Source organism: Gossypium hirsutum, chromosome A01 (genome assembly GCF_007990345.1).
Source record: "Gossypium hirsutum isolate 1008001.06 chromosome A01, Gossypium_hirsutum_v2.1, whole genome shotgun sequence".
In the NCBI taxonomy this organism is placed as follows: Eukaryota; Viridiplantae; Streptophyta; class Magnoliopsida; order Malvales; family Malvaceae; genus Gossypium; species Gossypium hirsutum.
This window is the reverse complement of record NC_053424.1, coordinates 119,354,560-119,380,137: the sequence shown is the minus strand read 5'-3', so window position 1 is coordinate 119,380,137 and position 25,578 is coordinate 119,354,560. Positions and strand designations below refer to the sequence as shown.

The following is a 25,578-nucleotide window of genomic DNA, read 5'->3' as shown; positions in this document are numbered from 1 at the left end:
AATGGAAAAGGAGTTGAAAAGGCAAACCATGTGATGAAACAACCATCATTTCTTTTCTTTTCAACCTTAAAATTTTTAGTTGCAAGTTGCAACATTGAATTGCCTACTCAACTGGTAACTATATTTTTCTTTATAATTTTTGTGGTGGTCATTCCACTTCCAACTTATATATATATATAGGTATATATATATGCAAACTTCTTTTTTTGAGTTTTGCAATTAGAATAAGCTTCTTCTGAGTTGTCTATATTGTTGAAAAGAGATTGCATTTGATGCATTATTAATGTATACATTTATGTTATTGAAAAATATTTGTATTTGATGTATTAATAATATAAATTTATAAATTAGTAGTGAGAGAAATTATTTGATGGATTCTTTTCACCACATTATTCACGGTTTATTTCTAATTATTTAATGACATTTCAGCAAAAAAAATTTAAATATCATTGATACATAAATTTGGTAATTTTTTTCCTAAATCTCGACCTTAAACCTTAAACCTTGAACCATGAGTTCAAGGGTTGGAGTTTGAGGTTTCAGGTTTAGGGTTCAATATTTAAGTTTGGGATTCGAGGTTCGAGGTTTTGAGTTCAAGATTTTGGGTTTTGAGTTCGATGTTCGAAGTTTATGGTACAAAAATTACCAAAATTATATATTAATGACATGAAAAATTTTATTGAAATGTCATTAAATAATTGAAAAGGAACCATGAATGAGCAACGGTATCATTGTATTAGGGGTCAAATTACAATTTGTTTTCTTTATTTAAAAAATATGCAAATTAATTTCTATGCGTTAGATTAAATGGCAAATATATTATTTTATTAAAAATTTCATCCATTTTTACTATTAAAAACCGATTCTTGTACCTTAACATGAAGTATAAGTAGAAATGATTAATTTACTCTTTAATCTAATGTATAAAAATTAAAATACAATCTGACTCTTAATATAAAAATCTTCATGGTATTTTTAGCCCTTATGGCTATAAACTTTGAGTAATAGAGCATGTTTGCTCTCAGCTAGATCTTTGGAAATTCGCTATGGGATTATAGAACTTGAAGACGTTTCGGTTCAATTTACAAGAACAAAAGTAATCCCATCATCACGACCAGCCCAACTCATTGGACCATGTCGTTTGATCAATTGGTATTTGTTTTGTAAAATATATTTCTTTGTATACGAGAATCTGAGTTTGAATACGTGTAAGTACATCTAAAGGAGACAAATCCTTTAGAGACTTGTGAGTACCAAAAGAGAACAATTTTGATTTGCGTGTTAGGATACAGGTTTGTGACACTCATCCTTGATGGAAATCCAACTAGCTTGAAGACTACAAACAGACAGAGAATATGCTACAAACTAATTGAATTTAACAATTGGACATTCTGAAATGTTGTTAATTATATCAATGGAAACAAATGTATTAGTTGCCCATGAAGAACTCTGCCATGGCATTTGACAACTGCTTAAAATGAGGGTAAAAAGAAACCGTAAATCCAACGAAAAAGAAGGGAACAGCGGTTCAGAATTCAGATGTAATTAGGAGGGCGAAACTCTGTTTCGAGAAGTTTTTCTCTCGACGCTGCTTACTCGATTTGGAGGCCACAAAATATGGGTGACCCTTCCTTTAACCAAACCCAAAGGAACCTGCAAATGATAGCCTGTTCGAGTTAAAGGAGTTCAGGCGGTAATATTAAGGAATGCAACCATGGTGGAACCAACTTACAGGGCCAAAAGACCTCGAGTCTAAGCTGGAAGCCAAGTTGTCTCCCTCGACCCAACAATGTCCTTCTGGAATATGCACCACGTCGTAAATAGTCCCAACCCAATCACCTGGCAAGCCAACAATTCGCTTTATATGTTTCTCCTTATGATTATCTGGAGAGCTGCAAAAGCATACAAAGAAAGCAGCATTGGATTTCAGGAACAGAATCGCATGCATCAAAACATCGAATCAATACTTGGGCAAAATACTTATAGAGCAACAAAAATGCCTGAAACCAGATTAAGTATCATTTCATTAACAGAAAAACCAAAGGTGTTATCAAGGTCATGCCAAAGAGACTCATGAAAATGTGATTGTTTATACTGTCAATTTCTAGAGCGTCTCCTTGCCTACAAGAAGAAATACTAGAGCTGGTCCATAATGAACAATAGTTCGATAACTCCGTTCCAAACTCGGAAGTAGTTAATGGTTATATATAACGTTGGCATGAAGAAACCAAAAATGAAAAGCCAACCCCAAAGGTTGCTCCATCAAGAGGTGCCAGTATTTAATAAGAAATCAAGAGCAAAGATATTATTCTATACAATCTATATCAATGAAAAAATTACCAGAAAACTATCACGTCACCGTGTGAAAATTTGTAATTGCTAAGGCACAACTTCTCGACCAGAACACGATCATCTGCAGCCAAAGAAAGGATCAGCCACTTACAATCAAGAGTGAAGCAAAACATTTCCCTCAACTCTGCTCAATGTAATACCACTTAATGACTCAAGCAAGGAATTGGTTTTAGGATTAAATGTGGGAGACATTGAGGCACCCCGGACCGGGACAATACTGGAAAATAGATCTGAAACTGTAAGTGAGATAACCCCAACCGTGAAACACTTCTTTGCAACATTCCATAAAACACTAGGGGTTCCCATGTCCAAGTTTCCAACAACAGACGAATCCCGGGCTAAAATGGAACCATCTGCATTCACAATTGACATCAAAACCAAAAACAGAAATTGGAACAAAATACAATATTTTCTCTAGATTGACCGAAAGTTAATCTTGGTTAATGCAAAAAAAAATTCCATCCAAGTTGCCAATGAATGCAAAATGACATATGGATATCCTAGAAACTCCTTAAAACTTGAAAATGACAACACGAACAAACAATTAAACAACAAAAATAGACACGATCAGACCGTATACCATGGATTACCACGTTTAAGAAATGCCCAATAGTTTGATTAGGCAAAAGCCAAACATCGAACATCTTATTTTCAAAAGTAAAGGAGAACTATAAACATAGATGCCGAGAGCTACAATATCTATTCTACATGAGCTGAAAGTTAATCTCGGTTAATGTAAATAACTTCCGCCCAAACTGACAGTGAATTACATGTTACAAAATCGACAAATGGGTATCACAGAACTACCTAGATTTTGAAAACGACGACACGGGCAAACAATTAAACAACGAAATACGCATGATCAGACCATATATCATGGATTAACAAGTTTCAGAAATGTCAATAGTTCGATCAGGAAAAACATCGAACAAGTTATGTGCAGTGGAAGCTGAATATAAAGGTGAACCATTAAAGCACTTGCTGGGAGGTAAGGACAATGAGAAACATCAAAAGGATGAATTGAATTACCCAGAGAGCAAGAGAATCAGTAAGGTAATAGTAAAAGCAAGCACAAGTCCCTGGGTTTTAGCTTATTTTGGTTATTATTTTCCTAGCGGCTGTCAGCAAGCATGTAGTTTGCAGCAGTTTTCACGTTGAAAATTGCTAAAAAGGCAAAATTAGCCTTTGTCAGTAATAGTACAGGCTCCACAATGAGTTGGGTTGGGCTAAATTGGTTTCTTTTTAAGGTTAAATTTTTTTCGGAAAACTACACTTAAAGTTACTAAACTATTAGTAAATTTACGTTTTGATTACTCAATTTAAAAAAGTTACAAAATGATCCCTTCACAACATAATAAATAGTCATTTTTCAAATTATTTGCATTTATGTTGGAAATATTGCATTTTATGGGAACTTTGAGGCATATTCTCAATAGGTAAAGGTGGAGAGTTGAATCATAAAATTATAGTTTTATATTATACTCCGTGAGACCTTTATAACGATATATCATATGTTCAAAATGGTTGAGTGATGAATGAGAAATTGATGCTTAAATTAAGCTACTTGGAAATATTTGTTAAGGAAAAAAAAAGCTTATATCTCACATTAGTTAAATACTAAGTGTGAAATGTGTTTATATATAAGAACCCTCTTAAAAGGAAATTAAATAATTAAGATTGGAACCTTGCCTCACGTGTAGGGTTGTAGATCCAAACCATAAGGGTTAGGGCGCATCCGCACAACATGGGTGATGCGAAATATCCAGATTGGTTAGGCCTACGAGTGCATTTATTTATTTATTAATTAATAGGGCAAGCCCCTATAGGTTGTATCCGAAGAGATATTTTTATGTCAGCAACAAAAGTTCAAGGGGTTAATATTAATATCTCACCATACTAAATGCCTATAAAAGGCTATAAATTTTGAATAATTTTTCCTACACGCATAGTCTTTTACACTGAATTTCTTTTGCTCTCAAAACTCTTCTTTTCCTATTCATATTTTTCAACGTTCCGATAATAGAAAAATGCAACATTTGTTCGTTGATCGCTGTAGAGGTGATATTGCTTTGATCATTATGTTATTGTATCCTAGGAGACATTTGACCAACATTTCTTTAAGTACCTTAGGAGCGGCTGAATCCGTCTTAAGGAAACTATATTAAACAAGCCTCAACATTTAGTAAATCTTTTCTCTTATTTTCTATTTCAACTTTTCTTACTATTTTTATTAGGTTTACATATTTGAGAATTTAAATATGAATTATTCTATTTATATTTTATTTTATATATAAATAATTGTCTATTTATATTTATATATTTTATTCGTTCACGTGTTTTATCCAACAATTTATAATAGAAAAATTAATTTAGTCATAAGTTAAAGCAATTTAATCTTATATATATAAAAGTTAAAAACCTTGATTAAACTATTCAAGTTTGAGTATGAAAATACTTCACTAATTATTTGCAAGTTTGGACCGATTTGTTGTAATTTTAATTAACATATCAAACTCTCCATGGATGGAACTTGTACACAAAATAATTTTTTTGAATTGGTTTGTAGCTTGAGTCCAAATTAAATAATATTTTTTTAAATTAAATTAAATTTTAATATAAAATATTGTTAACATTTTATAATACGTAAATAATAAAAATAAATTATCATACCAACCACATCTAAACCGATCAGATACCTATTAACATACCCAAGTTTTTCTTAACAATGTTAACATAATAGTACATTGAGCAAAATCTACATAAAAGCAAAGGAATATGGCTTTTTTTAAGAGGTGAAAGTGTCAATAATGGTAGTATGAAGGGGGTCACTCAAGTGAGTAGCCCAATTGTTGAGAGGACCTTTGCCTGTTGCAGCAGCTTGGACAGCAAACCCCAAGAAAGCAACCATGGCAAGGCGAGCATGCTTGATCTCAGCCAATTGTAGAGTTGCTTTCTTCTCCGGGTCGGCGGCTAGGCCAAGAGGATCAAAGTACTTTCCTCCGGGGTACAACCTCTTCTCAGGGTCAAGCTCGGCGTTCCTTTGGAACTCGATGAATCCGATCACCAATACTTCTATCCAAATCAATGTTGTCATCGAGAAGGGAAGGGGCTGGCCGAGATACGATGAACCCTCAACTAACTCAACCTGAAAAAACCAAATGACGGTTAAAACATATGTAGTTATATAAATGATTTAATTATAGTTTTTTTCTCCTTAATAAACATAATTTGATCCTTTATTTTTATAATAATAAAAAATCGATTAAATGTTAATTCGATTGACATGAGTATTGTTATCAATAGAGAAAGACTAAGTTGAAGTGCGTTGAAGCTAGAGGGATAAAAGTAATTCTAAACATTGTGTTAAAAAACACAGATATAATCAAAATATATAACCTATAAATTAGGAATTAAATTATAATTAAATCATTAAGATGTTGGTACATGGATTAGTTGATTAAAATATGAAATTAATCAAATAAATTATATTTAATTTTTTTAATTAAACTGAAAGACTAACCTTGCCAGCATCTTGCCATGTAACACCAGTGAGCCATTCAACGGTAAGTGCACCAAGCGTAGCCAACATGGCCCACCGTCCATGGATCAATTCACACTCCCTAAACCTCTGTAGACCAAAAACCTCGCTGTAAGGCTGAAACGGCGTCGCCTTCACGTCGGCAACTTCGGTCCTAGTTCCAATGATCTCACCAGCCATATTCTTAGCCAGGTTCTGGTCCAAAGAATCCAAATCATATTGCAAGTACTCCGCTGGTTTCCCTAACCCGAACGGGTCGAACCCGTAATCACCCACCAAGCTTCCATCGAGCCAATCAGGAGCCACCGCTCCTGGGTACCATAGAGGGCGGTCGGAGGTTTGTTTCGAGGCTTTCTTGGGAGCTGCTTTTTTGCCGCCAAAACCAAACCTGGCGACGAATCTCCCTGAACTTGTGTAGACGTCGGGGAAGCGTGTCCCCATGAAGGAGGATGTAGCAGCGGCGTTTGTGACTGCAGCCATTGTTATGAAAATGTTGGACTATGTTGGTGGTGGTGATGTTTTTTTGTTTTTTTAATTCTTTTAACAAGTGATGTTATTAATAATGAAAGTGGAATATGGAGTTATTGAGATTTTATCCATGAAGGGATACTGTGACCGCTGGATGAAGAAAGCGTATCTAACTGACGGTCGAGAAAGTATAGGCCTTATCTTAGCCTTATCTGTTGGCTGTAGGGGTCCCTTGAAATTTGACTGCTTGTTGTCACCAATAAGTTTGTAGTTCTACGTCCCTATATATTTCAGACTTTTAAAATTTAGTCCTTATGAATTTAATTCCTCAAATTTAATATTTTTATTTATTTAAATTTTAAAATCTAATTGAAAATACTATTAATTTGATTTCATTAAATTAGTGTTAGTATTTCTGCATTGATAGAGTATAAATTTATACATTATCATTCAATTATATTAAGACACATCATTAATAAATTTTAAAAAATTAAAAATAAATATAATTATTATCTACATCAACAATTTTAAGTTATTAAAGTCCTACATATTCAAATCCAATTGAATACCATTAATAGTATTATTTATTGGACTTTAATTTTTAATCAAATAAGTAGATTAAATTCTTGAAAACAAAAGTAAAAGGATTAAATTTCAAAACTTTGAAGAGTATGGTGATTGAGGGCGAAATTAAACCTTTTATGTTTTTCCTTGATTTTTCTTTTCACGTGGTTGATGCTGATTGGATGAGGAATCCCTTGATCTCTTTGAATATCTTAAAATAATGATAGAAAATAAAGAATATTTTATATAGAAATAGTTAAATGTCATGTACAATTTTTTTTATAAATTACTGTTATTGTAAAAATAAATATAAATAACATTAATAATCGGATTAAAATTTCTAAATTGAAAAAGTAAGAGGGTTTAATTTTAAATTTCACCAAAATATAAGTCATTTCCATATATACCATCTTATCATGTGTATGTATATGTATGTTAAGTATAGTCAATACATAAAATTCCACAATGTAAAAAGTATTACATTATTTACATTTAATATAAACGCAGCAATAAATTAATTAAATTTAAATATATTTTTTATATGATACTCTTGAATTAGTAATCACATTAATTTCGATAAAATTCGAAGTCAAGACGAGTTAAATTATTTAATTTAAAGATAATGTTCTTTTAACACTATTTTATTAAGTACACTTCAAATACATCTCGTATATTCTTGAATTAGTTAATTTAATTTTCATCCGAGAGTAATTTATCATAAATTCATACATTATCAATGGATTAACGATTAATTTATATAATTTTCAAATAAAAGTGTTCAATGGCTGGGTTAGGTAGCCGAACAGCCTAATTGATCTAATTAACTCAAATTATAGTTTTTAATCTTTTAAAAAATTAAAATATTGAAAATATAAACTTATATTAATATTTATATTTTTATAATCAAATTTAAATAAGATATTCTTAAAATTATTCGATTTAAACCAAAATAAAAAAATATTTTATCTCGACTTGATTTGAAATAAATTAAACTACTAAAATAAACCTAAAACTTAAGCCCTAATAAGATAAATAGATTGTTCTTTGTCCAAACTAGATGTGCTCATGGCCGACTCGGGCAGGGTCTAAGCATGATATGAACATATTTTCTACTTACCCAAGCATGGTCTGACTCAAAATATGGGCCTAAAATTTTGCCCAAACCCGTTCATATTTGTAAGAGACTAATCCAACCTCATTTTAGGCTCGCCCATATTATTTTAAAATTTTTAAAATATTTATATTATATTATTTTAATATTTAATAATTTTATATTAACATTATTTTAATATTTACATTGGAGTAGTATTATATATTTAATATAAGTTTATTTTTTTAATGTGTTCTAAACGGGCCGAGATCAGGCTTGAATGTTCAAGCACAAGTCCAACCCGTATTTTTAAACCGGCCTAATTTTTTTGCCCAAGTCCATTTTTCAGGCCTAATTTTTTTGCCTAAACCCTCTCAAATTTTAGATAAACTTTCTAGCCTGAACGGATAACTCGGCTCATAAATAGGTTTAGTCCAAACTAGAGTTGTTCATGGCTGAGCCAGGTTGAGCTATAGCTCAATTTCAAAAAAAAAAAATCAAGCCTAAGCTTATTTTCAAGCCGGCTTTCTAACATCCTGATTTTGGGCTTAGTTGAAACAGTGGTTTCAGGACCACAAATTCAACGAGAATTTCACGGAATGATTTCATGAAAATTTCGTTCAAAAATTTCGACGTTTGGGCACTCAATTTGGTCAAAAGGACTAAATTGTAAAAAGTGAAAAAGTTGAGTTTTACATGTTAGAAGTGTTTAATTGTTATGAGTTTTTAAATCAAATGTCCTTAAATGGTAATTAGACCATTTTGAAGTTTGTGGACAAAAATTGGACATGGATAGAATTTTTTTGAAAGTTTAGTAGTAATGGCATTTTGGTCATTTGTATATTAAATGAAATAAAATGGGAAAAATAACACAGAATGGTCATCTTCTCCATATGGAGGCCAAAATTAGCATGGGGGAAGCCATGGCTAGGGTTTTCAAGCTTTCCAAGCTCAATAATCAAGAGAAACAAGATTCAAGTCGTGATCGAGGGAAAAACAAAGTTTACAAGGAATAGGCCCGATTGCTAATATTTTGTATCGAGGTAAGTTCGTATGATAATAATAATGCAATGTTATGTTTGAATTATATTTCTTACTATTATTGCATATATTGTATGATTTAATATATTGGAAAAGTTGATGAATGGTGTTTATGATGTGGAAATATGACAAGAAAGAATGGTACATGAAGTGCAAGAAAATGATGATACATAACAAGTGATATATGAAATATGTGATTTATGTTATGTAAATTCTTAAAAGCTGATTTTCTATTTGAGTTGTGTCTTATTATACTATGAATGGACAATTGGTACTATGGATAGTGAGATCGACACTTCGAGTAAGTTCGTATATAAATAATCTATCGATTCTTTTTTATGTTAATATATTTTGATATCATATGAAATGTGGCTGCCTATCAAATGATTATTTGATGTAAATTATGAATTTAAATTGATTACGGACAATTTAGTAAAATGTTGAAAAGTGAGGAATTTCCCAGTTGAACCTTCGGAATAGAAACGATACTAATGAGCTATTGTGAGGTCACGTGTGTAGTACTAAGTACAGGCTACTACGTGTACTAGATAATTGGCCGCATGTGTAGTACTAAGTGCAGGCTACTATGCGTACCTGATAACTTCGATCACGTGTGTAGTACTAAGTGCAGGCTACTACGTGTATCAGATGGTTAGGTCACGTGTGTAGTACTAAATGCAGGCTACTACGTGTACCGGATAATTGGTCGCATGTGTAGTACTAAGTGCAGGCTACTATGCGTACCAGATAGCTTCGGCTACAAGTGTGGAAATGAGAAAATGTGCAGGCAATTGTGTATCTGTTATTATTCCGATGAGTTCAACGGGAAATCAATTAAGTGAAAATAAATGTGAAAGTGATTATGTGATGAACAAGTGCAAGTATATGTTTATTTGAATTTATGAGCAACATGCTCGATATTTGAGCGAACCTCGGTAAAATGGAAGAGATTAAGTGAAATTGTGCAAAAGTGAACTTTAGTAGTAAAACAGTGTTGGACAGCAACAGTGCATGAATTTGAAAATTTACCAAAAATTGTGTAAGTTGAATTAAATTTCAAATAAATATGTAATTAAATTTTATTGAGTCTATTTTCACATAAAAGAAACAGGGGAAGCAAAAGAATTCCATATTATGTGATATTTGAATTCTTGTGAGACAGTGTTTGAATGAATTCGAGATCCCCTGTTCTGACTTGGAAAAATTGTTAAAAATTATATAAAAATAATTTTGGGGTGTAATTTATATGCCTAGAATCTTGGATGAGTCTACTTTTAATAAAAACAAACGAGAACATCATCCGAGTTTTGTACTATGAGATAAATAAGTTTTAGTGAAGAAAGGTCGAAGCTGTTAAACAGAAAAACAGGGGAGATTTTGAATAATAAACTGTACTTATTGGCTGGACTAAAAATTCTGAAAATTTTATGGTGGAAAGATATATGAGTCTAGTTTTTGGGAAAATTTACGGATCTTAATTTGGAGTTTCTTAACTCTAAATATAAATGATTTAGTGACTATTACTCAAGAAAACAACTTAACCATAACATGTGTAAATGTACAAATGAGTTAGTTTTATTGTGGGAAGCATGTTAGTAAATTGTTTATTATTATTTCATGTGAGCTTACTAAGCATAAAGCTTACCCCCTCATTTCCATTTCTTTTAGTGTTGTCAGGTTAGTTCAGGGTTGGAGACCGTCGGAGGCAGCATTACACTATCAAGCCAACACCTTGACAGTATAAACACATATGCTAGATTTATCAAGTGAGTGGCATGTATAGGGACCTAATTTTATAACATATGTTATTATTATTTGGCCAAATATATTGGTCTTTAGTGAGCTAATGATTCTGACTTATAAATCTAGCTATTTATGTTATGTTTGATATTGGTGATGTGCATATGCTTGGTTGTCATGCATGGTTGGTAATAAGTTGTTTAAGTTGTTTAATTGATGAATTAAGTTTAGTAACACTTCGTGCTTGACTCCGGCGATGGTCTTGGGTACGAGGGCATTACAGGCTTGACCCTTTTAAAAACATAATTTTATTGGTAAAAATTAATAAAATATTAAAAATATATTTTATATTTTTTTATATTTTTATATTTAAATTTTAAAAATATTTTTTTATTTAAATCATATCCAAACTGAATCAAACATAAAAAAACATTATCTAAAACCAATCTAATTTGGGTCAAGACTATCGAGCTCGATCCATATTCAAATCTAGTCCAAAAAAGACTTAAATTAATCGGGTCAATCGAGCTGATCTCACCACCGATCCACAAATAGGCCTGTACTTAAGCCCTAAAACAAGTAAACCGGCTATATCAAGATTTTCACCGCCATCTGCCCCCACTTTCTTGTTTTTCAGTTTTTTTCTTTTTTCTCTGGTCTTCGATACTATTCTTTTTAAAAACTCTGCATGCTGTGGTTTTTTGTTCGCTTTGTTTTTTTCTCTCAAAAGCATCGCCAATTGGTTATTTTCTTTTATAAGGTAGTGTTGTTTTCTTTTTCTGGATCCGATTCCTTATTTGTTCTTATTTGCTTTTTTTGTTTGTTTAATTGTATATCTTAATCAGATGTTATTTGCTCTGTAACCTCTGTTTGCTCGCTTACACTGTAAGTTTATATATAGATATATGAATTTTTTTTGTTTATGCTTAAAAGATATGTAGAATTGTGAATTAAGTAACTAAATTTAGTTCAACTTCATTGGAAATGAAATTTTGGAAGATCGTAACTCTCTTTTTGCTTCGTTTCCCTGTTTCATAGAAGAATGATATTTTTTTTAATCAGGAGATAATAATTTAATTGGATTATTTAAGCGATTTTTTTAAAATAATAATTAAGTTGTTATTTTCATGTAATTTTTAAGCTGTGATTGATTTCAAGTTGAATTTGCTTGACTAGTAGCTAGTCATTACGAAACATTTCAATTATTTTCTTGATTTCACTTTGCTATTTTCCTTAATCGAAATTTTAATTTTCCTAGCGTGTTTTTGTAAATGATTATTGATATATATGTTTTTTATTTGTTTGGTTTACTGAAGAAATGACGGGAGCTAGAAGCAAGGCTGCCAAGAAGAACACGGGCGAGGCCTTGAAGCCTGCTGATGATAGGTTAATTGACTTGGTTCTGTTCTTTTGTTTGCTTAAAAATAGACTAGTTTTTTCCATTTTTTTTTTGGTGAGAATTTGCTTTTTGCTGTGCTTTCGAGTTTAGGGGAGACCAATCGGTTTGGTTAAGTTGGTTTAATTAAAAAAATTGACTTCACCAATCAATATCATTATATAACCGACTAATAGATGGATTTAGGTCTTAACTACCCTAATCAAACCGTCGGTTAAGTCGATTAAACCAAATTAGGTTGTATTTGAATTTTGGTTGAAATTTTATATACTATAATTATATATATCTTATAATCGATGATCAATTGACATAATTTATGTTAACAGCTTACAAAATCGCCTTAACCATCATAAGAGGTTTGACCGAACGCCGTTGGTTACGTCGGTTTGAACCAACTTTTACACACCCTTAGTCCAAGCTAATGTGTTGGGCGGTGAATGCTAAATCATTGAATTTTACTGATACTTGATGAATGTTTAAATATGAAAGAGTCCATGCATTGGGTACAATGGTACTCAAGTGATTGATTATGGGTATTTTTCTTTTAGAAAGATTGGGAAACGAAAGGCTGCTGTGGATAAAAGTACCATACGAAGAGCCAAGAAGGAAAAAAGGGCTAAGAAAGATCCAAACAAACCAAAGAGGCCTCCTAGTGCGTTCTTTGTGTTTCTGTATGTATCTTGAACTTTGAGGTATAAATATGAATGACTTTTGAGAGTTGTGATTTTTATTGTGTTTTTTTTTTTGGTTGAAATGCCAGTGAGGAATTTAGGGGTACTTTCAAGAAGGAAAATCCTAATGTGAAGGCTGTATCAGCTGTAAGTGAATTACTACCCCTTTGAGCATGATATTGGATGCATGTTTTGTAAATGACTTTGGGGGTTGTTTCTTTGAACTTCTTTGCTTGAAGGTTGGTAAAGCTGCGGGAGAGATGTGGAAATCCATGTCTGAGGAAGTAAGTGCTGGAAATCTTTTTATATGGATAGCAATGTGTTCTAGTTTTTGGTGGGCATTGATTTTTGAATGACAGAAATTCTGTGTGGCTTACTGTTTTGAATTTATGCATATGCATTATCATTATGATTTTAATGCTTGTATTTATAAAGGAAAAAGCCCCTTATGAGGTCAAATCTGGACAAAGGAAGGTTGAGTATGAAAAACAAATGAAAGCCTACAACAAAAAACAGGTAAACGAAGTTCAAGGTTATTTCTTTTATTTCTTGTAATAATTTGCTTGACTTAGCTACTTTAACCCCCCCCCCCCCAATTTTTATTTTGACAATCATAATTTGTAGGAAAATTCTGGTAATGGCATCGGAGATGATCACGAGGGTGAGGAGGATGAAGAGGATGAGGCTAGTGAAGAGGTAATTTCATTTTAATCATTAGGACTTTACTCGACCTGTGATCAGGTCCAAATTTGTTTATGTTGTTTTTCTATTTTATATTTATGATGCTTTACTCTTTCAGAAAGGACAACATCTGAAACACGAGGACGATGATGAGGAAGAAGAAGATGATGAAGAAGAGGAGGATTGAAAGTGAATGGAGGATTTGGATATAAAATAGTTTTTAACAGTGCAGAAAGATGTTAGGTTTTGTTTGGTCATGCGTATAGGTGAAATATGTTACCTCTCTGAAATATCTATAGTATAGTGATGCTTTACTATCTTTATTGCTTTGATCCAGTTTATATTTCTAACATTAAGCTACATGTTTTAGTTAAAAACTAACATACCTTGTTTTTAGTTTTCACCAATTTGTTTATCCTTGGTTATAGTTATTGCTCAAAATGAACTTTTTTTTTCCCAATATTTATAAGATTCGGATATCTATAAACAATTTAGTTAATTCAATTTTTAAAATAGATTTTGCTTATTTTTATGTTTATAAATTTGTAGATATTTCACTTGCTGTTATCTCTATTTACAACAATAGTGCAGGCAAAATGATTACGTGATACATAAAAAAAAATGATTAAAAGACTAACACGACTAATGCGTGCTGAAGTCATGTGTATTGGTGATCACATTTTGATATTTCGATATGATTTTGTGTTTGATCTGGTTTGGAGTTCGGGAAAGTGGTCTTTTTCGGCTTGAATCTCTTTCAAAACGTATTTTGAATCGCCTCAATCGATTTTCTGTAACTTAAGTTACGATCAATACGTTGAAGCATGTATCGTTCGAGAAAGATCCTCTGAGATAAACTTGGAATTTCGACTTTTAAAGCACGTGATTAGCTTTGAGTCGAATTTTAAAACTAATTTTGGAGTTTTAAATTTGTTAAAATTTAGTAAAAATACATAAACATGACATGAATCATCTGATGGGCCAAAATTTTTCTAGTGCAAATCACACAGAGTTATCTGCTAATACAAACACAAATTTACGTATCAGTACGGTGAAACTTAAATTGCAATTACACCTAAAAAGGAATGGCAGCTTTCAATTCTCACTAGCATATAGATGATCTAAGTGAAACGTAATTTCTCAGAAATAATAGGTAAGCTCTTGCACAAAAATTGGATAGCAAAAAGAAGAGTAAAAATGAGATGAGTTTGCATACTATCAGGATGATTGCTCAACATCTGTTTCCTGCTTTGCTTTCTGGCGATTTTCATCCACCATTTTCTCAAATTGTTTCTCACTAGCCGCAATTAGACGTTTGACAATGTCAAAGGTTGTAAGCCTAATGCTGCAGTTTAAACAGAGTAACAATTAATTAACAAAATATGTCTCAGGTTAATCCAACTTGAACTTCATGATCATTTGTTGGTTTAATTGTGGTTTTAGTCCCTTTACTGTACTAAAACATGGGATTAATCTGGTCCCTCTACTTTTATAATACTATTAGTAGGTTCAAACTGATAAAGCCGTTAGTTGTTATCGTTAAAGTGATTATGCAATTTTTTTAAAAACAATCTAAAGCAATTGGTTGACATGTAAATTTATTATTAATTTAACATAATTGACTGGATTTTCATGTAACATTGACTGTATACTCAAACAATAGCAAAACATGTCCATGTCATTCCTTTAAAGATAGTAACTAATGGTGTTATCACTTTGGACCTACTAATAATATAAAAGTAATGGGATCAACTTATGCCAAACTAAAGGGACTAAATTCTCAGTTTCAGCATAGTAGAGGAACTAAAACCATAATTAGACCCAAATTGTTTCCAAATGGAGCAATATATCTGCAATGATAATGACATTGACTATCGAAATCACTTATATGTTAGCTAGCTGGGTTCTATTTCCTACATAGGTCTTAGATAAACCAAGTCCACAATCCACAAGCAAAATCGTGCAAGTTTTCACACAAGGCATTATCAGCATTGGAAATTGACTGAATAAAATGACTAAGGTCTCAAGAAATTCTACTCTAAACTGAACAATGTGAGTATGGTGCAAACATCGTCTTGTTTCAAAAATAAGGGGAAGGAATGGAAGTGAACCTGCTATTTGGAAGGTTTTTCAATGCATTCGGAACAAAACCCCTATACAAGCCACCCACTCCATCGCGTTCGATAATACCTACACAAGCAAGAATATAGTATGGTTAGTGAAAGTGTGAAACCAACTAGCCTGCAAGTTTTTACCCACTTTCCCTCCCTAACAATTGAGTAAAGGAAACATTAATTTGATAGTATTATGGACTACAATAAACACTGATGGTTGGAACATTAACAACAATAGTTGATTTCTAATATTCTAAGTCAATGTAGCTCTATATGGCACTCAAGAAGAAAAACCACGCAATACTCTGGTCATAAATGCCAAATGCAGCTGAGTTTTTGTACATACATTTTATATCGACTTTGTTATCAGTCATGGCAGTAAAAGTACTATCATCGACTTACCTGGAATGGCATCCATGACTGATTTGTATGGTGTACCCCTCATTTGCATTTGTCTTCTCACTGTGTCTAAAGGATAGCAGGTTAAGGTGGCTGCAGCAGCTGACACTACAGCTGTCAGTAGAGATGCTTGAGTCTTTTGGCGATATTTCTCAGGCAAAGCTCTCTTTACACTGTTATAAAAACAAGAATTTTAAGACAAATTTATGTTCGGGTTCTCATATGATGTATTACTAAGTGTCATTGGGACTCACAGGTCAAATATGCAAAAGTTCACAGCTATATAAGGAGCTATGCCAATTAGAGAAGGTACAAGACCATAATAAAAGGATCCAAAACCTTCCTCTCGCAACATGGTCAATGCAACCTGGAAGAAACAAATTACGGTTTATCTTCCAAAAAGTTGTCATCTTCATGTGGTAACAATGAGAGAGTTAAGTATATACCTCAGACATTTTCCGATACCCAGGTTCGACAGCCAAACGTAATCTCAGGACATCTAATGGATATGTAATCTATACGTAAGAACAAAGAAGTGCAACTGTGAAAGACTGAAATTTGTAAAACACACTGAGCAATCAATGAGAAAAAAAAGGATTCATGGACAAAAATGATTAAAAGAGAATTCCAAAAACCAAATTTAACCGGTCATGGATATATTTGAATTGCAGATAAATTTTCTCCCTGAAACACAAGACCCTTTCTGCTTTTCCCATTTATTGTCAATAGCCAAAAGCAAGAAGCATAATAGGAAAACTTACACTAAACAATAATATAAGAAGACTTGATTATTGAATCACTTACAAATGTAGATGTCATGCCAGCACAAGCTCCAGCAGCAAGTCTTCCGAGAACAGATAGCTCGCCATCTTTTCCCGTGAAAAGTTTCTAGAATTCAATAGGAACTAGAAATCAAACGACTAACTCCATCAAGGGACACGCAATAAGCATCAATACAATTCTAAGATTACATTATGCATATTCTTTTATTACCTTATAAGTTTCATAAGCAAAGAGCTGGACTGCACTGTAAGGTACAACTCTTATCACCTGAACCATTTAATACTAAATCAATGTCAACAGCAGCTCAGTAAACCATCACAATTACATTATCGAAATCTAATCCCAAAATAAAGAGTGGAAGTAAAAACTACAAAGAACCTGAGGAAGATTGCCCTTCCAGTACCCTTTAATTCCATCATCCTTCCCAATCGATACAATCGCCTGCAATTTACTCCCAATCAGTCACCAACATTTAAAATACAACCCAATAAAACTACCTTAATCAGCTGAATTTCAACAAACATATAATTACCAATTCCAGTAAAGATAGAACATGCAGAAATATAACCAAAGATACCTGAGAATTAGAAAAATGAACCCAAAAAACTTACCTCAATAAGACCAATAGATTTTTTTGCACTCTCTTGCCCAACTCTAACACCTTGTGTCTGCCAAAAGAAAAATCATTTTGAAATGGTTAAAAAATGTTGCAAGTCCCTGCACTTCAATGATGTTTGCAATTTAGTCTTTGTAATTAAAAAGCAAAAAAAAAATACTTTTTAGATTTAAAATTCTCAATCTAATCATTTGATTCTATTAGTATTCTCCATCAAAAATTGCCGTCCATACACATATACGATCGTACATGATGAATTCCATAAGCATAATTTATGAAAAATTAATTCAATAAACAATGGATCCATATAGTTATGAAAATTTTATAAAATTCTCAATTCAATAACACAATCAATTCTTCAAACAAAAAAAGCTAAATTATCCATAATTAAGATAATTTATTCTAAATTTACACTTACGTCAACCAATAACTAACTAACTAACTGAAACTGTTATGTAGGATCTTTAAATCTCTAATTTAAATCAAAAACGGAAAACTACAGGCTAATAACCTGCATAAGAAGCTTGACGCGGTCAAGCGGAGCCGTGACGGTTTTAGCGACGGCACCAGCGACGGCGCCGGCTGCGAAAATGGCAACGTCTCTAGGTACGTAAGCTAAAGCGGCCAAAGGATGGTTGAGGAGCTGAGTTAGAGTTGGCGCGAAATCTCGTCGTTGTTCTCTCTTTTCTGCCATCGAAATACAAGCGAATTTACGAGCACTGCCACTGCCATTATCGAGATGGTAAGCGAGGCGGGTGTTTCGATGAAGAAAGTCATCGCGCTTCGCTGTGTCGAAAAGGGTAAGGCCAGGTATGGTTTCGAAGCGTAAAATTGGTTGGTTTTCTCTCATGGCGGAAGGGTAGAGTGGGAACTTTAGGAGGATTGTTTGAAAGTAGAGAAGGGATAAGGCAGTACAGAGGTTGTTTTCTGTTGCAGTGCTGAGAGAGAGAGGGAAAAGAGCGCAAAAATGAGAAGTCTGAAAAACTTGCCTTTTATAATTAAGTCCCTTGAAATTGAATGGCTTAACGACCGAATTGGCCCCTAAATTATACTATTTTCTCACTTAAGTACCTAAAGTTTTTTTTTGTTAAAAATAGTACCTACACTATCAATTTCGTCTCATTTTATCCCAAAATATATGACAACAAATAAAAAATTGTGCCGTATATCATATTCTTATTGGCTGATATCGTGATTTGGTGTAAAATGAAATAAAATTGATAATTTAGGTATTACTTTTTACAAACACCTAAATGAAAATTTTGATATAATTTAAGGGACAATTTTACATTTAACTCAAATTGAATATATGACAATCAGATGAGTGCGGACCTATGGATAGAATTTTAAACTCAAGCTCTGATTGGTGAATTATGATGGTGATAAGAATGACGACGATTTTAAACTCAAATTCATCTATTTATTGTATTAAAAACTAACATGACTAATGGAATAATTAAATAATAATATATGGATCGTCTCATATACAGGGTGAAAATGTAAAATTATTATTTAAGTCTTTAATTTTTTTTAAAAATTTTAAATTAGTAAAGATAAAATTGTACTTTGGTCCCTCTAAAATTATAAAAATTTGATTTAATCATTTACAAATTATAAAGATATAAACTATAAAAAATTAAAACTTCATCCGACCCCTTAAAAAATTGTTCTGACTTTGTCCCTGCTTGAATACTTCATATTAATGTACAAGTGATAATTTTTAACAGTAGAAATAGATAAAATTTTTAACAGAACCAATTTACTATTTTAATCTAAAATATGATAATTAATTTACTCATTTTTTGAGTAAAAGAAATAAAATACATGATATTTTTACCCAATTTATTGTAATTGTTAGCTTGATTTTTCTTTTCTGCCATGTAACAAATGAGGTTTAAACAGTATCTTCTACTTAAAGAGACATGATTTAAATTTTATAAATTTATCTAAAAGAAAGAAAATTAAAACTCAAAAGAGGGGAGATTATATATCCTTTGATGACATGAAGTTAGCCATGGTCCATGGACATAATCACAAGGTATAATCAGATGATTCAAACACTTTAAAAAATTTAAATGAATAATTTAATAAAAATTAAAAATTCATGAATATTTTAAGATGTCAAAAATTAAGAAAAATGTATATTTATAAAAGATCAAAGATAAAATGAATAGATGGATAATGCGTTTGAGTGCATTCGAACTTACGTCCTCCTACGTTGACAACAATGCCAATACTAATATATAAATTTTTTTTCTAGTTAATTAGAGTTGAGTTACTAATTTGATTCCGCATTTCTAATAATTAATTGTATTAAAATTGTTGTAATAACTTTAAAAAATTAAAATTTTAAGCTAAAAGTCAAGAATAAAAACTTTATAATCTTAAAAGTCAAGAATAATTAATTGTATCGAAACAAATATAATTTTTCAAAAAAATAGAATTTAAGTTATTGAGAAATTTTTAATTCAAACTCAAAGTTTTAAAACAGTTAATATCATTCGGGATAGGTTACTCGAGGGTTCCAATTCTGTTTTAGTCAGGAAAATTTATAAGCTATTGGAATTTTTAAGACACTAGAGTTTTCAACATATTTCTCGGGAAGATAATAAACTCGTAAATAAGATTATTAAGACAATACGAGACAGGAGAATTAGCTCACGACTGATTGAAAATCTCCTCATGAAGAATTATTTTAATGATCATTTGCGTTTGAATTGTATTTACTTTTCAAACAAACAAACAATGATTTCATTTATCAAACTTGCATTACAATATAGCTATCATTTGCTACTACTTTAAGGTCATAATTTAGAACCAAACCACAACTGAAACCCCCCTTAAAGAACAAAATAACAAAACACTGAGATAGATCTATACACAGACAAAACAGTACACTGTGTACTCATATATAGCCTGTCTTCATCAAGCTTCAATGGTATATATCAACCTTCATTTGTCAGCTTTCCGACAGGGCCACGCACTACATAGCAAAAGAATAACAAAATGCATGGAAATCTTTGTCCCCAACACGTCCAAACCCTGCATTATTCATCAGTAATTTATACTCTCAGTTAATATTATACGTACAATTTCATAATATTATCTAGTGAATATATATATGTATATATATGTATATAAGCTGTTTTAAAAGAAACACTTACTTTTCAAGCTCTGAAGATTCTATCAATGGCTGCTTTAGTTCCTGAGTTTATGGTGCTTAATTGGTCTGAGATGAAAAGTGGGAAAATATTATTATATATATAGTAATTAGAAGAAATGGGAATTAATTAATATTTTAATCCTTACTCAGTGGTGTTTTGGATACATAAAAGCAAGCTCCAATAACTATGTAGAGCAGTAGAAGAACCAGTCCTTTCATGTAGTGAGAAGTGCCGTCCTACAAAAAGTTCAATAATGCAAGATTTTAGCTCAATTTAATCCATAATTTAACAAGAATTTCAAATTTAGTCCTTATATTTCACTATATCATACTTTAGTTCACTAATTTTATAACGATATCAATTAATCCAAGTAGTAGACACGGTTAATTATTTTCTAACACAAAATAAATCCATTTCAGCATGAAAAGTTGAGAAGGGTATTTCTAGTCAACATTCTAACCAGGGGCGTAGCCAGGGGCACTGGCATGGCCCCGGCCCCCTTAAAATCGAAAATTGCAATTTAGGTTTTTAAAATTTTTTAAAAATTTTAAATTAATAAAGGTAAAATTGCACTTTGGCCCTCCCTAAAATTATAAAAATTCAATTTAATCATTTACAAATTATAAAAATATAACCTATAAAAAATTAAAATTTCATCCGGCTCCCCTAAAAAAATTTTCTGACTTCGCCCTAATTCTAACCAAAATAGCTAATTGTGCAACTATTAGAATTGACTAATTAAAATATAAATATAGATAAATTTTTGTATGTCAAATTAAAATATAAAAATTAAAATCTAAATTTAAGTATAATATAAATATCAAAGCTAGAATTTGATCCATATGTATGAGTAAGTGTTAATTACTTGTAACGTGAAGGCCACGACGATGATTGATAGGGCAAGAGAGCCAGTTTCGAGGAGATTGAAATTAAGATCCATCTTAATACCCATAATCCAAGCCGTAATAACACAAAGTGGGACCGGAAACCATAATATTAAAACGAATCAATGTAGTTCTTATACTATTAAAAAAATTAAACAAATTTAATTTAACATAGTTAATATTTATTGTATAAAAAATAACAGTAAATGTTAATTTAATTTTTTTAATAATATAAAAATTAAATTACCTATCAATTGCATTCACCATTCTAAAATACTATATAATGGCTTACCACAAACATGGAAGTCTGAGTTGCAGATCCTAATGCCACACCTAAAGAAATATTCTGCAATTAATTTTCAATGCCATAAAATTTTGTCAACATATTGTAATTGATAAAAGAAAAAAAAAAGAAAAGGGTATTTAATAATGCTGACCAGCTTGTTTTTAAAAGCAAAAATGATAGCTCCTGCATGTTCAGCTGCATTTCCAACAATAGGTAGCAAAATAATGCTGATGAAGCTAACAGATATTCCCCAAGAATCTGAAGCATCCTGAATTTAATTTTATCATATAGTTCAGTTAATTTTGCATTAAAATAATCAAAATTTCATTAAATATAACCAAACTAATTGGACCGCTATTTCACGCATACGAAGTTAACAAGTTGGTACCATTTGTGGTCAGCGCAATTAATATTTTATACTCTAAAGGGTCTATAACCAATAGTAAGGTATGAAAAAAAATTTTTAGTTCAATTGACATAGACATTGTTGTCTATATAAAAGGATGTAGGTTTAAGTGCGTTGAAATACATTATTCTCCTAAACATTTACTATAACTTTCTCACTATATTGTGAGCATCTACTTTTAATGACCCTAGCTTCACTATCGCTAGCCATACTCTTTATCTAACATTTAACACTAAAAATGATCTAAAATGATTTACCTCAATCGTTTGCACAACATATTCAGAGAGCAAAGAGATGGCAGCAGTCATTCCAACAAGCCAAATAAATCCACTCCAAAATCCTGGTTCTTCTTCTCCTCCTCCTCCATTTTCGTCATTGTCCGATTCCTGATACAGTTGCATCAGTTTATATAGGAACAAAGCCAAAGTTTTTGTTTAGGAGATTAAGATAAAGTTCTAAACTTTTGTGGGGTTGGAAGCTAAAAATTTTATTCTAAAAAGACTTAGATTACATAATTAATTTTAAGAGGGCCCAAAATTAAAATTACAAAAGCTTCATTTATTTGAATGATTAAATGACTTAAAATGAATGATCAATACTTGATAGGGACTAGTAATAATATTTTCCCATTTAACCAAGGGGCCAAGACACTCCCTCCCGGCCTCCCCCGTTGGCTTCGTCTTTGATATATATCTCACCACCAACAGCAAAAATACCATGGAGGTACAAGTGAATCAGATTATAATTTGTCTTTTTTATTAAAAATAGGTAAATTAGTTCCTGTAAATTAAATCAAAGAGTAAATTGATTATTATGTTAAAATTTTAATCCATTTCTATTGTTAAAAATTAATACTTGCATGTTAGCATGATGTACGCATAACACGCCACCGATCACTGTCCGGTTATTCTATGCTACACTAATTTTTAATAGTACAAATAATAAAATTTTTAACAAAAAAGATCAATTTACTCTTTGAATTAATGTATAAGGATTAATTTACCCATTTTTAGTAAATGAGGTAAAACGCAATCTAACTCCAATACAGAGAATCCTTGATACATTTACCCACCACCAACAAATTGCAGAAACTGGGTTTAAGATGCTATTGAATTTACCTCTTGAGCTTCGAACAATTGCCGGTGTGTGAATAGTTGGAAAATCAAGTAGGAAAGATAAGCAATCAACATCACAATGCTGCTGGCTCTCGACAACTGCAGTATCGGGTCGACCGTGACGGCGTCGGATGCCCCACTCATTCGAAACAACATCGGCAGCGAATGGCACAATAATGCGAGCAATAGAAGGAGAGAGTTCACATCGGCTTGTCTCTGTCAAATTCAACACTGTGTTAACAAAAGGGACTAAAACTAAAATTTTACCAATATGGAATTTGACAAGCGGTTGCTTACTCTATCAAATTTCTGTTCCAGCCTGAGGTTGGCAATGCCGCCACAAAAGAGAGAAGTCCCAAGAACCAAAAGCAGGTTTGAAAGGACTGAACCCAATAGGGAATACTTAACCACGTCTATTTTACGTTGGCTTAATGCAAATATTGCTATGATCAGCTCAGTAGCATTGCCACAGGTTGCATTCAACAGCCCTCCCACTGCACCAGGGACAAATCCAAAAATCCTTTTAACAGGGCTGGAATTTAATTATAATTTAAATTACGATATAAATTTATTATGTATTAATTTAATTTTAATAGTTAATTTTAATTGAATTCGAAATAATTCGAAGTTTAAAATAATTTAAATCTGAACTAAAAATAAAATAATCAACTTGAAATAAAATAATTTACCTGTTGGACCAGTGTAATAAGCAATTTGCCTGCAAGTCACATAAAGAGAATGTATACTTGTCAACTTCAAGTAAAAATATGTAAAAAATTAAAAAAGAAAAAGAAAAAAGAATTATCTGCATAAATAAATAAAATCTGCCTTACTCAGTGAGAAAGCTAACTCGTTCAGCCAGTGGAGTGAGTCCAAGTAAACTCAATGCAAAAACCCAGGGCCGTTTTAATAACAAAGTAGAGGGATTAAATCTCAAACTTCAACAAAACAAAGGGACTAAAACCATAAAAAAGAAAAGAGAAAAAAAAAAGGCTCACCCTTGCGAAACCATAGCAATCAGCAACAATGGCCAAAGGAATAGCAGGGAAAAGAACAGAGAGTTTAGTCCCTAAAATGACCTCCTGTAGATTAGCCAAGAACTGCCTAAGTTTCCTACATGGAACCTTAGAAACCAGGGTCAAATGCGACTTTTTACGTAACGAAGAAGATGACATGTTATGTGCAGTCCTCCCATGGCGAATTTCCTTACTTAAACCCTTCAAGTTTCCATTTTCCAGTAACCATGGTTCTCTCGAAGAAGCCATTTCTTTTTACGTTAAACAGCGGCAGAAGAAGAAGAAGAAGAGTAGTGAAGATGGTGACAAAAAACAACCGAATGAAAGAAGAAGAAGAAGAATAGCGAAGATGGTGACAAAAATAACCGAATGAAAAATATATAGGGATGAGTTCGAGAAATAAGATTATATGTATATATATGTATATATATACATATAAAACCAAAGGGACTAAAACCATAAAAAAGAAAAGAGAAAAAAAAAAGGCTCACCCTTGCGAAACCATAGCAATCAGCAACAATGGCCAAAGGAATAGCAGGGAAAAGAACAGAGAGTTTAGTCCCTAAAATGACCTCCTGTAGATTAGCCAAGAACTGCCTAAGTTTCCTACATGGAACCTTAGAAACCAGGGTCAAATGCGACTTTTTACGTAACGAAGAAGATGACATGTTATGTGCAGTCCTCCCATGGCGAATTTCCTTACTTAAACCCTTCAAGTTTCCATTTTCCAGTAACCATGGTTCTCTCGAAGAAGCCATTTCTTTTTACGTTAAACAGCGGCAGAAGAAGAAGAAGAAGAGTAGTGAAGATGGTGACAAAAAACAACCGAATGAAAGAAGAAGAAGAAGAATAGCGAAGATGGTGACAAAAATAACCGAATGAAAAATATATAGGGATGAGTTCGAGAAATAAGATTATATGTATATATATGTATATATGTTTGTTTATTTAGTATTATAAAAATATTGGGAGTTAACTAAAACGAAACTTCGAGGAAGCTTCATATAAGAAATCAGTTAAGGGAACCACCTCCACAGGATAATAATAATTCTCTATGTTTGGGCATATTATAGAAAAGGTAAATACCTTAAATCTTTGTTTTTATTATGGGTAAATTATACTTAAAATCACTAAATTATTAGTAAGTTTACGTTTTGATCATTCAACTTTAAAAAGTTATAAAATGGTTATTGAATTATTTAAAATTTTTATTTAAGTCACTGGGCTGTTAAGATTTTTTCTTTTTTAAAAATT

General features: G+C 31.9%; 5 protein-coding genes across 12 annotated transcripts; 1 reads left to right on the top strand and 4 right to left on the bottom strand.

The window, feature by feature from the left end:
- Positions 1-1,249: 1,249 nt before the first annotated feature.
- LOC107958068 (mitochondrial inner membrane protease subunit 2) lies at positions 1,250-3,673 on the bottom strand. Its single transcript, XM_016893729.2, has 5 exons — positions 3,382-3,673; positions 2,493-2,705; positions 2,341-2,413; positions 1,733-1,892; positions 1,250-1,653 (listed from the first exon to the last, which is right to left on the bottom strand). Exons 2-5 carry the CDS (start codon positions 2,656-2,658, stop codon positions 1,546-1,548), a joined length of 507 nt encoding a protein of 168 aa, XP_016749218.1. The 5' UTR covers positions 2,659-2,705; positions 3,382-3,673; the 3' UTR covers positions 1,250-1,545.
- Positions 3,674-4,967: 1,294 nt separating this feature from the next.
- LOC107958067 (chlorophyll a-b binding protein CP29.1, chloroplastic) lies at positions 4,968-6,408 on the bottom strand. The gene is made up of 2 exons (NM_001327669.2): positions 5,873-6,408; positions 4,968-5,497 (listed from the first exon to the last, which is right to left on the bottom strand). Exons 1-2 carry the CDS (start codon positions 6,368-6,370, stop codon positions 5,138-5,140), a joined length of 858 nt encoding a protein of 285 aa, NP_001314598.1. The 5' UTR covers positions 6,371-6,408; the 3' UTR covers positions 4,968-5,137.
- Positions 6,409-11,370: 4,962 nt separating this feature from the next.
- On the top strand, positions 11,371-13,944 carry LOC107958066 (high mobility group B protein 1). 2 transcript variants are annotated; one of them, XM_016893724.2, is made up of 8 exons: positions 11,371-11,553; positions 12,110-12,179; positions 12,738-12,860; positions 12,950-13,007; positions 13,100-13,144; positions 13,296-13,376; positions 13,485-13,556; positions 13,660-13,944. In XM_016893724.2, exons 2-8 carry the CDS (start codon positions 12,112-12,114, stop codon positions 13,726-13,728), a joined length of 516 nt encoding a protein of 171 aa, XP_016749213.1. In that variant the 5' UTR covers positions 11,371-11,553; positions 12,110-12,111; the 3' UTR covers positions 13,729-13,944. The 2 variants fall into 2 exon arrangements, with proteins under 2 accessions (XP_016749213.1, XP_016749214.1); XM_016893725.2 differs by having other exon boundaries at positions 11,551-11,678.
- Positions 13,945-14,515: 571 nt separating this feature from the next.
- On the bottom strand, positions 14,516-18,437 carry LOC107958064 (probable envelope ADP,ATP carrier protein, chloroplastic). The gene is made up of 10 exons (XM_016893722.2): positions 17,965-18,437; positions 17,449-17,505; positions 17,216-17,278; positions 17,048-17,104; positions 16,859-16,942; positions 16,501-16,569; positions 16,309-16,421; positions 16,058-16,227; positions 15,653-15,731; positions 14,516-14,886 (listed from the first exon to the last, which is right to left on the bottom strand). Exons 1-10 carry the CDS (start codon positions 18,301-18,303, stop codon positions 14,760-14,762), a joined length of 1,158 nt encoding a protein of 385 aa, XP_016749211.1. The 5' UTR covers positions 18,304-18,437; the 3' UTR covers positions 14,516-14,759.
- Positions 18,438-20,143: 1,706 nt separating this feature from the next.
- Positions 20,144-25,236, bottom strand: LOC107958063 (vacuolar cation/proton exchanger 3). 7 transcript variants are annotated; one of them, XM_041115896.1, is made up of 12 exons: positions 24,816-25,236; positions 24,142-24,209; positions 23,998-24,026; positions 23,606-23,802; positions 23,312-23,524; positions 22,451-22,579; positions 21,939-22,055; positions 21,795-21,847; positions 21,483-21,600; positions 20,763-20,853; positions 20,618-20,682; positions 20,144-20,495 (listed from the first exon to the last, which is right to left on the bottom strand). In XM_041115896.1, the coding sequence occupies exons 1-11, from the start codon at positions 25,080-25,082 to the stop codon at positions 20,621-20,623; spliced, it is 1,344 nt and encodes a 447-aa protein (XP_040971830.1). In that variant the 5' UTR covers positions 25,083-25,236; the 3' UTR covers positions 20,144-20,495; positions 20,618-20,620. The 7 variants fall into 7 exon arrangements, 6 of the variants coding, with proteins under 6 accessions (XP_040971830.1, XP_040971827.1, XP_016749209.1 ...); XM_041115893.1 differs by lacking the exon at positions 24,816-25,236 and adding an exon at positions 24,307-24,731; XM_016893720.2 differs by lacking the exon at positions 24,816-25,236 and adding an exon at positions 24,307-24,730 and having other exon boundaries at positions 21,483-21,557; positions 21,794-21,847.
- Positions 25,237-25,578: the final 342 nt, after the last annotated feature.

Bases quoted from the DNA above. Each gene is read 5' to 3' on its own strand.
- LOC107958068 (XM_016893729.2), bottom strand. From the start codon at position 2,658: ATGGGAACCCCTAGTGTTTTATGGAATGTTGCAAAGAAGTGTTTCACG. The intron at 2,414-2,492 runs GTATTACATTGA...CTTTGGCTGCAG, and splicing joins CTTGCTTGAGTCATTAAGTG to ATGATCGTGTTCTGGTCGAG. The intron at 1,893-2,340 runs GTAATTTTTTCA...ATGCTTTTGCAG, and splicing joins GGTGACGTGATAGTTTTCTG to CTCTCCAGATAATCATAAGG.
- LOC107958067 (NM_001327669.2), bottom strand. From the start codon at position 6,370: ATGGCTGCAGTCACAAACGCCGCTGCTACATCCTCCTTCATGGGGACA. The intron at 5,498-5,872 runs GTTAGTCTTTCA...TGGTTTTTTCAG, and splicing joins CATGGCAAGATGCTGGCAAG to GTTGAGTTAGTTGAGGGTTC.
- LOC107958066 (XM_016893724.2), top strand. From the start codon at position 12,112: ATGACGGGAGCTAGAAGCAAGGCTGCCAAGAAGAACACGGGCGAGGCC. The intron at 12,861-12,949 runs GTATGTATCTTG...TTGAAATGCCAG, and splicing joins AGTGCGTTCTTTGTGTTTCT to TGAGGAATTTAGGGGTACTT. The intron at 13,557-13,659 runs GTAATTTCATTT...TTACTCTTTCAG, and splicing joins AGGATGAGGCTAGTGAAGAG to AAAGGACAACATCTGAAACA.
- LOC107958064 (XM_016893722.2), bottom strand. From the start codon at position 18,303: ATGAGAGAAAACCAACCAATTTTACGCTTCGAAACCATACCTGGCCTT. The intron at 17,105-17,215 runs GTTCTTTGTAGT...TAAATGGTTCAG, and splicing joins GGAAGGGCAATCTTCCTCAG to GTGATAAGAGTTGTACCTTA. The intron at 16,228-16,308 runs GTGAGTCCCAAT...TTTTTATAACAG, and splicing joins AACTTTTGCATATTTGACCT to TGTAAAGAGAGCTTTGCCTG.
- LOC107958063 (XM_041115896.1), bottom strand. From the start codon at position 25,082: ATGGCTTCTTCGAGAGAACCATGGTTACTGGAAAATGGAAACTTGAAG. The intron at 21,601-21,794 runs GGTAAGCCATTA...ATTATGGTTTCC, and splicing joins ACTCAGACTTCCATGTTTGT to GGTCCCACTTTGTGTTATTA. The intron at 20,854-21,482 runs GTAATTAACACT...AACTTTTTGTAG, and splicing joins TCGTGGCCTTCACGTTACAA to GACGGCACTTCTCACTACAT.